Source organism: Ammospiza caudacuta, chromosome 4, assembly GCF_027887145.1.
Source record: "Ammospiza caudacuta isolate bAmmCau1 chromosome 4, bAmmCau1.pri, whole genome shotgun sequence".
NCBI classification, from domain to species: Eukaryota; Metazoa; Chordata; class Aves; order Passeriformes; family Passerellidae; genus Ammospiza; species Ammospiza caudacuta.
The window spans coordinates 46,394,716-46,412,318 of NC_080596.1; the positions used below are offsets into that span (position 1 = coordinate 46,394,716).

At 37.9% G+C, this 17,603-nt stretch overlaps 1 protein-coding gene across 1 annotated transcript in view; it reads left to right on the top strand.

Annotated features, from left to right (window-relative positions):
- The first annotated feature begins 8,660 nt into the window (after positions 1-8,660).
- TLR3 (toll like receptor 3) overlaps positions 8,661-17,603 on the top strand; it is a 37,213-nt gene continuing 28,270 nt past the window's right edge. Inside the window, exon 1 of the mRNA XM_058803191.1 lies at positions 8,661-8,767. Coding sequence (XP_058659174.1) covers positions 8,722-8,767 — 46 coding nt within the window. The 5' untranslated portion in view covers positions 8,661-8,721. The remainder of the gene's footprint in view (positions 8,768-17,603) is intronic.

Genomic DNA, 17,603 nt, shown 5'->3' on the forward strand with positions numbered 1-17,603 from the left:
GTTCTTTTAAATAAAACCCAAAAATCCCCAAGCCCTTCAAAGCTTAGAACACATTGTTATTTTCACCTGTGCAAAGTGTGTAATACAAATTTAAGTCAACAAGCTTGTCTTCATACAGGCAACAGCTCTTAACTTGCCTTTAAGGGCTTGTTCTTGCTACCATAGCAATGATAAAAATGTCTGTGATACCTCATTGTCTGGTGTACACAAGTGGATTGGGAACCTCTCCTCAAGCTTCCACTTCTGTACCAATACCATGTTTTCTTCCTGTAAAACTTGTTTCAGCTCAGTAAAGAGTTTTCAATAAGCAGCCAAACTAGCTTAAAGCTTTCTAGTCATAAACAAATGAGGTGGAAAAGATGGTTAAGAGCCTGCTCACATCAGAGAGAGAAAAACCTCAACGCACACAAGGTAAATTCCTCGCAGCAGGCCATCGTGTAAAGGCACCTTCCCTGTGGAAGACAACAGGCTGCTCATAAACCCAGCCAGGAAGCAGTGTTAACCATGAGGAGAGGTGCCAGAACCAGCTTCCAGGCAGAGAAAGGGTTTATGCATCCTGTTTGGGTTTTGGTATTAATATGCTGTGACTTGGTGTTAATATGCTGAGAATAGTCAAAGCTACAATCCTATCTCAGTATACAAAAAAGCCATATAATATCCTTTTTTAACCTTCCCTGTCCCCATCTTTACAATCCCCAGACTAACAAATCCCAGTTCCCAAGGTTAACTGGAGACTGGGTAACAGCACTGGCTCCCAGAATCACTTTTCTGAATTGAAGAAAATCCCATTTTGCAAACAGCTTAGAAATTATTTTCAAGGATTTCCAATATAAGGGTCAAAGGTATATGGACAGTTTAATCAAGCTGGAGCACCTAACATCTAAAGTTCTGTTACTGTAAAGTAAATTTTGAAGGTGTGACTGAGGCTTTTCAAAATCTTTCAATGTCTCTATTTATGAAAGTAAATGACCTTACACCTATTTTAAATGTACAATTTGCTAATAATTTTGATATCTTTATTACTTTTGCTGCACCAGAAAATACAAAGTGATCAGGAATCAACTTGTCTACTTCATGGCCTTTGTAAGATTAAACAAAGAATTTTATTCAGCTGCAAATTACATTCAACTATTTAAAGAGATCTACATAACTGAAGTTTTCCTTGTGCATTTATGTATAATAACAGAGCTGCACTAGGTCAACCATCACCTACTGAAATGTTCTGCTACAATTTCCCAGCTGCAGGGCACTCACAATATCTGGGCACATTCTAACCATCAGGATTTAAAGTAACTGAACTGAAATCTAACATCAGTATAATTCACTAAGACTAAATTCAATCAGCACCCAGAGGGAAAGGGGATTAGAATTAGCATTCTAAATCTATGTTTGGTAGATCCCATATACTCTTTCATTTCTATTCAGTAGAGAAAGTTGCAGTGGAGAATATGAAGTGGAATCTTTGCTAGTGACAGAACACATAATTCCAAGGCAAATATATTATGTGAAATTAAAATGCATAGCTTAGATAACATCAGTATCTATAGAACCAGAAGAAAATTTAGACTCATTAGTTTCATTAAAGAGATCAAATATCAAAACAAAAGAAGAGCTTTATCTATAAAAGCCCTCCAATATACCTTAATATAGAGAAAGCTAGTATATTAATCTCACTACACTGCTATTTTTCACTATTCTACTTAAAGGTGTTTTTCAAGCTGTTTCATATATGGTAGAAGTTTTGGCACAGGTATTTTTTAGGCACAACAGATATATATCCATTTGTAAGTACCTTAAACTGACTTCTAAGTGACTTCTGGCAAGTTATACCAGAGTTCCTCATGGAGTTCTCTTAAACAAGAACAGTGTCTTTTCTTAAATGTGTTTTTAGAAAATGAATCTAAAAGGTTTCATGTGAAGTGGCTTTTTTTTTTTTTTTAAGCAATATTTTGGAGTGCAGCATGGAGAATTGAAGACAATGCTGTAATCACAACAGATCTTGGAAGAACACAGGAAACATGTCTCAAGTCACAAGAAAAGCATCACAGAAACAAAAAATCCCATGTGCCACAATTTAATTTTCTTGAGTTATTAAATAAAAATCTCAACATTAAAAACAAAGATCAGCTACTTACCTTTGCCAAACAGGTCAAGTTAATAATGAGTGTGCAATAACCCCAGTCTTTGCACCACCTTTACAATGCACTTTTGTTTGTTTTCATGAACTAGAAGTTCTTTTTTAAGATAGAAAGCAAGACTGTCAACTTTCATATGATTCTAGAAGCTCTGACTGTTACAAAGCCAATTGCTTCCAGTGAAAGCAAGATTTATCAAAATTAGCAGGTTACTGAGTTGAAACAATCACTGATAAGTAAATGTTACAAATATTCAACGGAGTTAATATTCCACTATTTTTCCTTGAAAAATGTTATGTGCTACTTGAAGGACACTTGAAAAATACCAGTTAGTGTGTTAACAGGCTAAAGCCACTGACATTGACATGCTGCTGTTATCTGAGGCATTAGTCCTACAGCAAACTCAATTCTGCATAGAACAAGCCCTGATTGCAGATCTGGGGCACTTCCAGAGCTAGGAGGGACAGAGGCTGTTGGGCTTCAAGAAAGCACAGTGAGATTTATCTGCAGCTAATGGAGAATTTGTTGCCTCCTTTCTCTGCATAGCCATCACTTGCAAACTCATTCCCACAAATAAATTTGATCTCCTGTACCCTAAGGCTACCAAATACTGAGTTGTGTAGTTCTTAAATGGTGAGTTCTTCTCAATAATCCTCACTTATTTCATAGCACCTACTATTCAAACAGGTAAATAACTAGTGGAACTAGCATCCTGCTGCTAAATGCAGTTTTTCTGTACATTATTCACGGGACCCAACCTCAAATCACATGATGTACTAGCAGTCAGATTTCAACACTGCTGGAATGCAAAGCCTTGACCAGAAGTCAGTGTTAGTATCCTATGTGTCGAAATGACAAATGTCAGAAAAAAACCAGCAGCTGCTTCAAAGAATGAATAACAAATACAGCTATAAGATTAAAGAAAAAACCTAGGAGGTGCTCACATCCTCAGGGGATTGCTATTTTCTCCAATCTCAGCAAGACTCTTTAGTACATTCAAGTAAAACATATGGGCCTATGTAAGGCCACACTATAGAAAGCAAAACTGACAAAGATTTTAATCTCCATTAGAAAAGCTCAAGAGCACAACACCCGTTTATTTAATAACATAGGCCACAGTTTTACAAAGTCTCAATAAAGAGGGCTTTCAGAGTCTACCAGACAATTTGGAAGGCTGCTAGGACATTATGATAGCATTCAATATCTGAGTTCATATTGACAATGGCACACATAACTTTGAATAATATTATTGTGCCAGTTTCCAATTGTTCATTATTTCCCCCTGCTATTAAGTCACAGCTGAGTACTGTAAGGCAGAAGGCAAGCAGCTGTCTAGGGGAGAAATCACATCAGTCTTCACTGCCTACTTCAAACTTGACAGGGTCTTGGAAGCAATTGCAAACTTGTCTCTAAGAGAAAAAGGAGAAAAGAGTCTGGAACAGAATGTTACACAATAGTAAAACTGTGTAAATAGAAAAACATCTTTACTTCTCAATTCACAACTCTTGAAAGTGGCAGAAGTGCCAGACCTGACACTTCCTCTCCTCCCAGCCTTGCTTCTACTATATGAGTTTTCCCTTACCACTAAGAAGCTTTGGGTCAGTCTAGATAAAAATGCCCTGGAGTTAACAAGGAATTTAACAGCAGAATGGGCAACTACAGGAACAGCAGATAAGACTACTCACAGTACTTTGCCCCAGTTAAGGATACATTGGCAGAAAAGTAGTTGAGGTTTGTGGCCAGTTGTGTTGAAACACTATTTATACTACAGTAGACACTTAGCATTTCTTTTACCCAGAACTGTATTTCCTTCAGCAATGTCTTAAATTGGAATTTCCAAGGAGAGAGGTGATGTTCAAAAGGGATAAATGAAAGCAGTATATAAGATGCAATTATTTCTACTATTTATTTATATTGTTAAACAGAAGTGGACTACCTGAGGCAACCAGGACTGCAAACTGTGCTTTGTCTTTACCTGTCAGCAGATGCTATGGCAGATTCCAAGACTTAAAGGTAACTTTTTATCCTATAACCTCTAATGAGAAAATGTTTTACCACTGTCATTTTAAACCTTGTTCCCTCCAATCCTCACTGTTGATTGTACCCAGACCCTCCACCCAAGTGCAAAGCAGACTGACTTTGTTACAGCAGAAAGACTCTAACAGCAGTCTCAGAGAACCTTCAGTTAAGCCACACACATGCAGAAAAATCTGAAAATACCTACTCTGAGTGCTACTACAGAGTCTTTTCACTTATCAGTTGGTTTTTGAAAGGTCACTTTTACATTTCTTGTAGTAAATGTAGCTGTAACTATAATTTATTTTGGCATCTGGCTGGTATTTGGTGGGCTTGATATTTTTACACATACAGTACACTTCAAAAACTTCACTGAAACAGTTCACTGTTTCCTTAAAAATGAAAATATTAAAGATGTAAGACTCTCTGAAGAAATACAAGTTCTGTTCCTCTGCCAAAGTTGATAGAGTTTCCATGAAAAGCAAACTCCCCTCTAGCCTTGCACCAATAAAACTGTGCAAATAACTCCAGCTCATATTCCACTCCACAAGGATTCAGCTGCTTCATTATAAATGGGTTACACTCTAATTGCTCTAATTCTTGTGCCCTGCCCAGCAGCACTGGGCAGAGGTGTTACATTGAGATCAATTGCGTGGCTAGCTTCTACCTTAATTTATGAGCCAAGCAGAGTTTGAATTTTCACTAACTTGCCACAGCAAAACAAGTTAGTATTCTGCTAATTTTCTCTCACTTCTCTCAAAAGCTCAGGAGCCACAGGCACCAAAAAATCACTTTACCATCATTAATCAGCTAGTTCTTAAAGCATACTTGCCATAGAAAATACAACTAGTTCATAGAAGCAAAATGAAACTCCATCTACAGATGCTTTATTCAGGGTGAAGACAACTTAGGTCTTATTCTAACTTCCACTATTTCTTATATTACAGTGATTTTGTCAATACTAAGTTTTTATTAGTGTGAAGTCGGGTCATGTTCTGTGTAACATGGTTTTCATGGTTTTTATATTTGAATTACTGTATTTCGGTAAGCATACAATTAGTGTTATTTTAGTTGACTCTGCTTTCCTTAATCCAATATTATGAAAGCAATAAAAGGCTTGGAAAAAGACTAGGAGAGATACTGAAGCTGTTCTTCTCCTCAGTAGTAAGCATAAAACACTCGTTTGTTTTGTTCGTATTTTTAAAAAAAAGACGTCTTGACCACGTTCTCAACCCAACTCGTCTTCTATCCCTAATTCTATTCAGTACTGAAATGAAAACTCACAGAAATTGTTTCTCAATGAGTAACTTAAATAAAATATATGAAAGTTGAGTAGGTGACAATCCACCAAGGCCAGCAAACTAAAAGCTTAGTATAGAATAAATTAAAATTTCATACATAAAAATTTTCTCCTTTTTAAGAAAAAATAGGACTCTATTAAATGTCACAAACAATGTAATTAGGGAGGTGTGCTAAAAAGGAATAAGGTAAAAATCACACATCCACATAATTGGAAAAATCTTGAAACAGGAGGGAACTGGGCAGAAACAAGCCTGCCTCATTCACATCACAGAATTAACTTTTAGGAGGAACAAGATTTTTAATCATGCCTACAATTCAGCCCCAAGGTGCAAGACTTCTGTGGCTTGAAAACAAGATTTCATAGCTATTGGTGCTCCAAAGCTTGTGTTCTATTGCGTAGATATTACAGCAAACAGATGGATCATTTCCATGAGGAAAAAATATTGCCAAGTTAAATGTTCTGCTTTATGGTGGACTATAACAGGTGTTTTATTCTAACACTATAGCAACATTCACTAGGTTCTCACTGAGAAATTCAGTTTCTCTAGAGTTTAAGGTGTTCAGCTGTTCCTTAAAAATACCAAAAGTCACTTCCCTCATCTTGTAGAAAGTAAAGGATATAGTTAGATTATAGAAACTGATGTGGCTCTTTATCGCAAAAGATATCTGTATGCTATATTTCTCTGTATTTAAGTCTCTCACAATCTTAGCCCCCCATTAAACTACTAGATTAAAACATTTAAAAAAATAGAAAATTATTGCTGTCTAATGGAAACCAATTCTTTGATTTTGGCACATTACTGCTAAATAAACTGTCAAAAGTTTGACAAGAGAAAAAAGGATATAAAACAAAGCAGTATTGGAACCTTTCTAGGAATTAAGTTAAAATACTCTTCAAAACAAGCCTTTACTTGATGTTTTTTTATAGCTATTATCATACCTAGTAATAGTCATCAACCCATTCCACTCTAGTTATCAGGTCTGGATTAAAATTTTTAAGGGGGAAGTGTGAAACATTAAGAATTAATCATTAGCACCCCAAGAAATGCCAAGAATAAACATTTTTGTCACTTCTCATGCTTTTGATAATGACAACTATTTTGCAACTGTACACACAGAAACAATCCTATGTTGATCAGCATTTTGCTCACAATTGAAGTAAGTTGTGGAGTTAGAGAAGTAAGAATATGGAATGGAGAAAGAAGTCCTTGTGCAGGAGAGGAGGGTATGTCCTGCAGGGGTGGGCAGGAGCCTTCTTAAGGATTGAAGAGGATTGTGTGGGTGTCACAGGTGGGAAGATGCCATGGTAGGATTCCTAAAGGGAAGGGATGGCTTTTGGGAAGGCTTGCACTCCTGTGAGATGTGAACTGCGAGTGAGCAGCGCAACCTCGTCCAGGGTGACACATGCTTGTGAGCAGCTTCTGCTTGCTGTGGGACCAGCAGGAGGGAGGCTGCAGTGGTGTTCAGAGGCTGAGGGTCTTCTCTGAAGCAGATTTTTGGGCCTGTGGAGAAAGTACTCACTGCACGGTGTCGGGAGAGGTTTCCACAGGAAAGGTGCAGAGCAGTATAGGCCTTCCACAGGAAGGGTGCTCACCACATGGTGTTTGCCAGCAAAGTTACCCTTGAATAAGTATTTGGGTGGGTTTGCAATCTATGGACAAGGGATCAGGGGCAGGGGGGATGGCTTGGAACAGATGAATGGATTTGTCCAGAAGGAGAAGGTGTCTTTGAAGGTGGCAGGGTGAAGAATGCTGTGGCAGTCATGGGTCCATGGGCTAAGGGATTGAGGAAAGCTTGTGGGCTTGTGAGCAGAGAGTTTCTGGGGGAAGGAGAGCCTTGTGAAAGACTTACACATGCATGTGTGCAGCTGCCATATGGTGTGAAGGTGGTGGGGGTGGCAGGAGAGCTCGCTGATGCTATTCATGGGCTGAGTGCCTCATGTTTTGGTGGGCTTGCTTTCCAAGAGAGGACCTGTTATGTGGGGGAGCCCTTACCCATGAGTGGAGTGCCTCGTGTTTGGAGCAGGCTTCCAGCCTTGGGAAAAGTGGTTGTTTGGAAAGCAGAAGCCACCACTGAGTGGGACAGAAAGTCTCAAGAAAGGAGTGGGAATATGTAGGGTGGAACCTTATCTAGGGGTGACAAGGGATTGTGAGGCAAGACATGGTGGGCAAAAGCTTGCTGTGATGATTGTGAGCAAAGTGCATCCTGTTAGGGCAGGCTTGTAGCTGTGCAAAAAGGCACATTCTGTGGGACAAGGAGGAAGCCTTATTCTGGAGTGACCACTGCTTTTGTGCAACTTCCATTTGCAGTGTGGGCCCTGTAGGCAACAACAGTGTGATGAGTGCAGTGATTTATGTTTGAGGGAGTCTCATCTTGAAAAAAGGCCGTTCCAGCAAGTGGGCATGGGTGCCTGTGAGTGGCAGGTGCCTGGAACAATGACAAGTTGCATGAGGGATGACTTGAAATTCTGTGCATGACCTTCTTAGTTTACTAACCACCTCTCTTCCCCACATTTTAGCTTTATTTACAGGGACAAAAAACCAACCTTAGAAAAAAATCATGTGTTATCTTACCATTTATAGACTTTTTTAGTTCTACTTTTCTTAGCTGCCTCCTTTATGCTTAAACTAACCACCTTTCTTTGGAAAGACTTGATACCTACTTTAAAACAAGTTCACAGAAGATTTCTGTAGCCCAATTCAGATTTCAGCTTCTACTCTGACTATTCTCTTCTGACTCCCTGCTTTTTGGACTATTACACTTTAACACGTAATTTCTCTTTCCCATCCTTCTCTGCTTTATTATTGTCTAGCAGAGACACAAGCTACCCAATGCCCAGCCAGCTCATATCCCCTCTCAGCACCTACCTGTTTCCAGCCACCTCAGTTCAGCAGGGATTTTTGTTTCCTGTTGTCTCAATGCCCAATCCAGATGGAACTAGAAGGACCAAGCAGTGCAGTTAGGTTTTGCAGGGTGATTCTCTGAAGCTACAAGTGCTTGTGATGCCTGGAAGGCTCTACTGGTGTGTTGCAGCTGGCTATAGTTCCCAGGTTAGGAATCCCTGATGTTTTTCTGTCTAACACTGGTGGTCTTTTTAGAATTTGGACTGAGGCTAGTATGGGTTATAATTTAACTTGATTGGTATGAAGCTACTTTCATTCCAAATACTGCTGGCTGCACCAATCACACTGTTATACCTGGGGAGCTCAGAGACAGGGTAAAGGTGACTGATAATGTCCAAACTTTTTGTTTGCTGTAGAGGAAATAGATGGTGAGCAAAAGTTGGAATGAAGAGAAGGAGGAAAATCTGACAAGTGAGTATGGTACTCTAACACTTAATTAGTGTTTACTTGAGATGTAGGTTATAGGCTCAACCTTCTGAAAACCTACCAAGAGTAATAGCACTAGAGGAATTACTATGAAGTGTCTTCCTGCTGAATGTTGCAATTCATAACTGTATGGATTTATTAGTTTTGAGAGATACTGTGTGTGTTGTCATAGCAGTTAAAAGATAATATTGTTTTAAATTAATTTATTTTGTATGGCTATTTGGGATTTTCTTAGTCATATTAACATGTTGGTGCTTTGCTGCAGCAGCAGGTAAAGATGGGATCTGTCACCTGTTGCAATCACTGATTTTTAAGTTTCAGTGAGCACTATTTTAAAGACTTCTCTTTGCTGGGCTATTACTCAGCTGTGCTGTGTTTGTAGACCTAGATCCTGCAATGCAGGTACTGGCCCAGTTTATTGAACCAGAGAAGTGCCCTGTGAGGTGTTAAACTTGATTCTGCCTGGTGTGGTGCACTCTGGACTGCTGTGATTTTGGCATCTACTGCTAAATTTTTATTCCACCAAAACCAGGTTTATCTTTAAATGCCTCAAGGTAGTGCTTCTGGGAGCTGTGATTGCTATGGTAATCCTGCTCATGCAGTAGGCTTGTGAATACACCTACACTTGGGCAACTTCAGTGGCTGCAGATATAGCTGGTGACACAGCAGTCAGTAGGAAGAGTTGCAATTGTTTTGTTTAACATGGATTTTTAAAAATTGGAACAGATTGCTTTCATCATCCAGAGCTTTTTATCTGAAAAGGAGCTGAGTGAACAATCTGTTGCCTACCCTTAAAGTTTTCAGTGGGGGAGGTAGAAAGCTGTAAGCCAGCCTTGGAGGTCTGCTCTTGCCTGCTAGGAAGACAGCAGTCTGTGAATGACTCAGTTGGGAACCATGGCAAAATGGAGCTTATGTAAAGGAGGTATTGCTGCCATCAGCCATCCTGTCTGGGTGAATGGTTCAGAAGTGAGGTCACTGTGTAGTGCCTCACACGCAAGATGCATTCCTATAGCCATCAATGATTTGCAGCAAACACCCCTTCTTTGTGGCCCAGCATAAAAATATGTGAACAACATCATCTTTCCTGGGGCTAGGATGAAGCATAAATTACAGAGGGCACCTTATAAACATGTTTAAGGCAATTTAGACATCTATGCAATCTTTTAAGTGTCTTTCCTTCTCAAAGCAGAACGTTTTTGTAATTCTGTTTTGCTGCCATTTTTACTTTACTTTTGGTAAGAAAATAGCTTCTCTGCTCTCTGTTTTGGTTTTGGTGATACTGAATAAATTTAAGAATTTTAAATTGTTACCAAAAAAGTTTAAAATAATACTTTCTGAATTGGGTAATGTAGATTTACAGATTCTTTACTTTGCAGTAATATAGCTTCCATAGAAAGCTGCATTTGGGCATCTCCTGTTTTGACTGAAGGGTCTATTGTGTTCTGTCCTGCCTAATCTTTTAGTAATAGTTGGATGAAAAGGATGATTACCCTCAAATGTATACTTTCATCTTGACAAATGTACTTTCAGCTTGACTTTTCCATACCACCAGTAGCGACTCTTCTAAAGACTAATAACTCTTTGTATAGAGCTGTAACAAAGTTTTTGCCTGCCTGACCTTTCAGCATGTAAAAGATTGCAGGAGCCAACAGAAACACCAAGTGAGGGACAAAATTTGGTGTTCACAGTTACAATTGTTTGTGCTTGATTAAAGGTATTTACACTGCAATTAAATAATATTTTGGTATAAAATTCATAACAGAAAGGAAAGATTCAGGGGTGTGTTTTAATTACAGATCAAATCCCTGGAATGTGTTTAGTTATGTGTTTAGAAAGCAATGGACTCTGCCTATGTCTCCACATTACTCCTCTTGCTTTTGCTAGTAGCTGCAAGATAATGTGAACAGTGACAGCAGAGATAGTAAGACTGTAAATGTGTGTAAAGCACACACCAATTTTAACTTTATGTTGTTGTCCCACTTCTTTACCAGAATTCCTTTTGTTGTGCATTGCTTTTCAAAGACTAAAGAAGACATCGTAATGTTTTCTCAACAGCTGGAGTGCTGTGTTTGCTAAGGTGTACCTCAAAATGATGCAAAAAGGTTCAGAGATTTTTTCATAACAACAGTGACTGATGGCCACATATTTGAAGACAATTGGCCTTCTTACTCTGAAAGATGAAGGTGACTTTGCTATAAGCACTTCTCTGTATAAACCTTTCCTATTGATGATGGATTAATCTTAAATGGTGTCTTGAAAATATCCCCACTAATGAATGATAGGAGATTTTTTTGTGAATAATGATAACTTTTCCGTTTTTCCATCTTGATTCAATTTATCAGCTTCATTTTCTCTCTATAGAAAACCAAGTGGGACTTCCATATTTGATGCCTTCAATTCTGTAAAGCACATCCTCATACCTCACAATATAATTTGAGAACAGTGTCCTAAATTACTGTCTAATTCACAGCTGGGCCTATTATCCTCAAAATATTTCCCAGAGTGATTGTTGGCACAGAGCAAAACAAGATTAAGTGTTGTTCACAATGGGTCGCTTCAAAGTTGTTTTGATTTTTTCAATGTGTTTTGTCTTGTTTTCAAAGCCAAGCCTTGTGGTTTAGCCTCAGTTAGCAAGTCAGCGCAGGCACCTGCTCACCTGAGAGGTGGAGCTGAACCACTCTGTCACCCATCAAACAAAACAGTTTGTAGGACTTCTGGATGTAGTTTAGTACCCTGAAACTCAGAGCAAGTAAAATTCTGGTAGGCTGAGGTACCCTGTAATATATTATACCCTGTACATATTTATGCATGAGCAATTTGATTCCATGAAACCCTTCCTGGGCAAAATTTTACCTGACATCAGGAAGCCTGAATGAAATTCTGAATGAAATGCAGTCATGTTCAAGGACAGAAATATCAGGTGAAATATGGTAATGAAGTAAATGCATCTTCATATATTTTGGTTAGGAAAGTGTTTTTGATTTGAGTGTTTTTTTCCAGCACAACAATTAATTTAATAAATTCTCTTTAGAAGGAAACATTGAAGTTCCCTAAGAGTAATGGAAAAGAAAAAAATTTTCATAACCTGTAGTACTAAAATTTGGAATATTTTATATAATTTGGACAATGTTAAAATACCAAAGCTCTGAGTCCAGCAAAAAGGGAAAGCTCTTGTTAGCTTTTAGCAGGCTTTATCTATGCCCAGGTGTTTGCTTGTACTCCTTGCATAACTTTACACTTAGATAAATACAGTGATGTAATAGTTTATGGACCATATCCCAGGCTGCCAAGGTAATTCACCTGGCTTGCACTCTGCTTTTGACCATCCAAGAATTTCTTGTCCTGGCAAAGGATGAACCACAGGCCGAATCCATATTCTGATGGTAGCTGCTTATTTGACAGTCTTGACCTTCTCTCCCTGCCAAAGACCAAAATGAAGCAGTGAAGAGTTTTGCAATCTGTGCAGTAAGCATATCTCTTCTGAAAATGTTCTGTACTGTACATACATAGCAGTTTGTGACATGATAGGAGAAAAACTGAGGTGCACTATTCTAATCTCCATACCCGACAATTTTATCAGGAAGGTGGATTCCTTTCTATTAAATTAGTGTTCACAATTAGGGAAGCTACCTACACAAAACTCTTGAGGTGGAGAGGGTGTAGTGAAGTTATACATATCTGACAGTGGGATAACTAACATAAAAAACTTTCTATTTAGATTAGAGTGTTATTCTGAAGCAGATTTTTAATTTGCTTCTAACCCAACAGAAATCCATTTGATCATCAGTGTCTGAATTACACCATAAAATTGAAGCATTATTCTTAATCAGGATTATAATTAGATAGATGCCAGGGAAATTGAAGTTGTGTTAATGAAGATGAGAAGAAGCTTTAAGGCCAAGGAAATTGTTACTGCCTTTCACCTAAGTCCATGCACCAATAATAATGGCTGATGAGGATATAAATCTAATTTCAAGCTGTGTCCAGGGATCTGGGATGTTCAGCATCAAGAATTTCTGCTGGAAATATTTAGTAACTTTCCAGAGGGAAAGATAGTTCTAGGACAAGACATGGGGACAAACATTAGTCAAGTGAGGTGCATAGGTTAATCCCACTTTGTGGAAGGCACAGGTTGCTGTCCTAGGTGATGCAAAAAATTAAAGGTAGACTGCTTCTCTGTCTGTCTCATCTTGTTTAAACTTCCTTTCCCTTAAAGACAGAAAATCTGACTTATGCTTGAGCTTATTGAGAAATTTTGGAATATAAAATACAAGACATGGCCTTGAAAGTTAATGTTTGATGGCATGTCCAATTGCTTTGAGGATTATCATGAAAAATTACTTCTACTGAAATTCTTTGTAGTATTGTTTTTAAGCAGGAGTTTGTTAACTTTCCAGACATACTTTTCATATCCACCTGGCCTGTAATAATTTACTTGATAACACATACTGAAATGTTTGTCAGGCTTATTAGGATCTTGGTTGGTTAGTTTCAAACAAATACAACTAAATATTTTTAAAGCTTCTTGCTGATAAAAAGGAAATGGTGCAATATACACACCATAATACTGTAGCTGCCTTGTTGGTCATCAGTTCCTTCTGTGCTTGGAAGTGTGTGCATTTCTTGAACATGCTGTAACTCATCGCTATTCTATATTGGTGCAAATTCCTGAAAGTCAAGCAAGCATGCTTTTTAAACAGAATCCTTGGCAACAAGAAGAAAGGAAAAAAAAATCCAAAGGGCTTGTTTTTCTAAAGACTGACAGAGGCTACAAGTTGAGAGGTGAATCAAGTAAGCTGGATAATGTCCAGAAAGTGAGATTAAGAAGAAAGGAAGGAATCCTAGGCACAGGCAGCAGAATGATAGAGTAATTTTCTAAGACTTAATAGCGTGACATCAGTGGGCCTTTTAGTTCTGTCTGCCAGTGTATTTATTTCCTTTCTAACTTAAGTTCAGTTTGTTTTACTTTTAATTCTGTTCCTAGCAAAAGCATGAGTCACCTCTTGCAAATAGATCCATGTTCCTGAACAGTGCAAGTTTTTATACATGAACTGAACGGTTTTCAAAGTCAAGAGAATGCAAAACAAACAAGTTCTTTAGAATATACTTGAGCTGCTGTTGATCACTAAATAGTTGCAGAGAGATCCTTTGCTGATGCAAATGGGTATAACTTCCATTGATTCCAAGAGGGCTGTGTTGAGCCTTTACAATACAATAAGGTACTGCGTAGAGAGCTGTTACCATCCCACAATCAGGTTTTGTTAAATAGAAGTCTTGCCAAGTTTTCTCTTGAGGGTCTATAGAACTGCTTGCAACAGGCTTCAATAAATGCTGCTGAATGAAGGAAATAGTTTTAATTTTCCTCTGCTCAGTAAGTATTTCCAGCCTGGTCAGTACTACTAGTCGCTTGAAATGAGCTTCTTCATTTACTGGAGCATCCATGAAGTTCTAGAGCACCAGAACCCTAAGAAAAGCTCTATTTCCTGTAGTTTCACTCCCAGGTCCAGCATGAAGAGTCAGTAGCTAATATCAGCTCAGAAGAGTTGGAACAGGAGACATCCAGCTCTAGGACTGAATACAAAACAAGTATTAGATTCTTTATGCATGTGTTGGCTGCTTACTGCTGTGTGATAGAACAGTCAGAGTTAAAAATTTGCTGCTGATAAAGAAGACATCATATTGCATCTTATTGCCTGTGAAGGAGTTACATTATCAGTTTCTTTAGAAGTTTCTTTAGAATAAAAGGATGTAAAGAAAACTTTATAGCAAATATGTTTCCTTCTACTGAACAATCAGGTGCTTAAAGTTCAATAGTTACTTTTTGGCTTTGCCAATATATAGAATTTTATTCTATTATATGATCATGTTTTTTCCCATATGTGCATCATTTTGGATATATGGCAAGTATATTTAGAAGAGTGTCAAAATGAAACATATCACTTATAATGTATTTGAATATATTTTCTACCTACAATTGAAAAAATTTTTTGCTTTCACCGACATGTAAGTAATAAAAATCCAAGAGTCTTCTAATGCTATAATATTGATTTACTTATACTAATTTTATGGTTTACTATATAGTATCAGTTTCCCTGTATTTTAGTTGAAAACTAAAATGATGAGTAAAATGACAGTGGAGGAAACCTTGTTGCTCCCTCACCTTTTTCTAGTGCACAGGTATTTACAGCAAGAAAATGACCGATATTTTCTTTTACTGGTGTTAACTTTTATGTTCTTAAATATTTAATTTCTTGAATGATGATTGAAGACATCTACATGAGGGACACTGTAAGACAAAGCATGTTAATGAGTCTTGGCATTTGTACTCTGAGCTGATCAGAAGCTGCTCTAGGCAAAGCAGTCTTGGACCCAGCACTTTTGATAGAGAGAACAAGCAATAGAAGCCTTCATTTCAGGACATTAAGAGTATTAGAAGCTTTGGCTAGTTAAATTGAAGTATTATATAACTTATTCCCTCTTCTAGATTATGTAGAGGCCTGCATAGGTGAAAATACCATGCTTTAGGACACATTTTTAATTCTTACCTACTGTCAGACATTGAAAGGGGTATTTATTTCTCCACCGTTGGCTATCAGTGCAATACAAATGGGTTACAGCTAAAATTCTAGACTTTTGGAGCAGATGTTAATCCCTGATTTCAAATGAATCACTATACCCTGTTCCTGGTGGAATAAGACTAACTACATTTAAAATCTAAATTTGAATACAGAAGTAGACTACCCCTGTGCACAAATTCATTTGAGTTTGCTGCAATATTGCATAGTCTACTCATAAAATATCTCTGTTTAAATGTATGCTTAATAATGCTTAAATGTATAAATAAATACATTGACATTGGCTGTTTCAGTTTCTCAGCAGCACCCTGTAAAGATCTCAGTTAAGGCTCATGGCTTTCTAACAATATTACCAGCAAACATTTTCGTGTAACACATATAAGGTAAAGGGGAGTCTTAAATTTGCTTTCATTATAAGTGGTACATTTGGTGCTTCTCTTTAAACAAGCTCAGATTTGACCAAGTGAAAACACATCAAAAGGAAACTAAGTTGGCTTGATCTCTTTGGAACGGATTGTGTGAAGTCATAGTTGAAGATGGAAGAAGGACCTCTGAAAACTATGTAGTCAAAGTTCTGTGCAAAGGAAGGTCATGTAGAGAAGCTTGATATTAGCTGTGTCCAGTCTGATCTTGAATATCTCCAAGAATGTAGACTTTATAACCTCTGAAACCTGTTCCAGTGTTTCATCACCCTAAGTAAAACATTTTTAAACAATTTCCAGTATTCCCATCCTCTCTCTGGCTACTACTGAGAAGAGGATTGTACATGCTCCCATCAGATACTTCTTCAGGCTGAACATCCATAGTACTTTCAAATTGTCATGTGAAAAATGTGCAATCCTTTCATTGTCTTTGCTGCTCCGGTATATTTATGTCTGTCTTGCAGCCAGGGAGCCCAGATTGCACACGGTGGCCTCAGCAGTGCTGAGCCTAGGGAGAGAACTGCCTACATCAGCCTGCTAGCTATTGCAACTCAAGATGTTGGCAAGTTTTGCTGCACAGGTTGGGTTCAACTTGTTTTCCATGAAGATCTCCAGGTTTTCTACCATGCCACTTTCCATTCAGATGCACCCCTGTGTGCCTGGGTACTAGGGGTTATTCCTCCTCAGGTGAAGGATTTTTGCACACCCCTTGCATTAAAAAGTATTACTACTTTTTAAAATACTGTTTTTCTTAGAGATTACATAAAGCTTCAATAGCAAAATGCTTTGGATTTGGGTAGGACTATGAGAATCAGAAAAGCAAATTAGGACCTTAACAGTTCTGAATACTGCAACCTTAAATCAAAACTTGTGGGTAAGTACAGATGTAAAATGAGTTTATACAGACAGTCATTTTATCCTAATTTCACCGTGTATTTCCCTAATACTCCCTAGAAAATGCAAATTTGCAAGTGAGGGCTGATAGTTTTGTACAAAGTGCCTCTTCCAGATTTTATTTTCTAAAACTATTTGTGCAGTGCTGCAAGTGGGTGGCACTGGTGGTATGTACTGCTGGAATTTTGCCTTGACCCTGCCAAAATTCATTCAAGCAATGATCTTTGAATATTTCTTTCCAAACCACATGATGGGCTTTTGGCTTCTGCAAAGGTTATGTTTATCCAAAATCACCCTTAAAATTCAGTCCAAAAAACTCCAAATGCCCTGTTTAGGATATCTAAACTCAACTTCTTGTGGTTGTTTTGTTTTTTCATGCAGCCATTGGTCATGAGCTCAGGCTGTGCTTCCAGTTTGACTGATTAGTTGTAATGCCACTGTTCTCCTATCCTTGCTGGCCACGTGTGTACGTGCATCTATAAAGATCTTTTTCCTTTTACTAATGCTTAATCCAGGGTAGTAATATAGTGAAAAATTTCTTTTGATAAGTGAAAGCTTTCTTTGCTGTAGTTCATTGCAAGAGCATTTCAAGCATCAAAATGAAAATTAAAGAACTTAAAAGCCAGCTAGGTTGCACTTGCCACAACATATGTATCTGTTGTGATGACAGATTTGCAACAGAGGTCCTGTGTAGCTGGGGAAGACTTAATATGGCTTCATTGCTATCAAGAAATGAGATGAGTGGTCTTATCTTAGGGCCTTAAATTCATTTCAATGTATTACACACTCACAAAAGTATGATAAGTTTGGTTAAGCAGCAAAGCTGTGGAAAAACTTGCTGATCAATTAAAAAATACAGTAAAAGATAATAAAATACTGTACAAGCTGCAAAGAATTTGATGGTTATATTGCTCTGTCTTCTGCAGATAA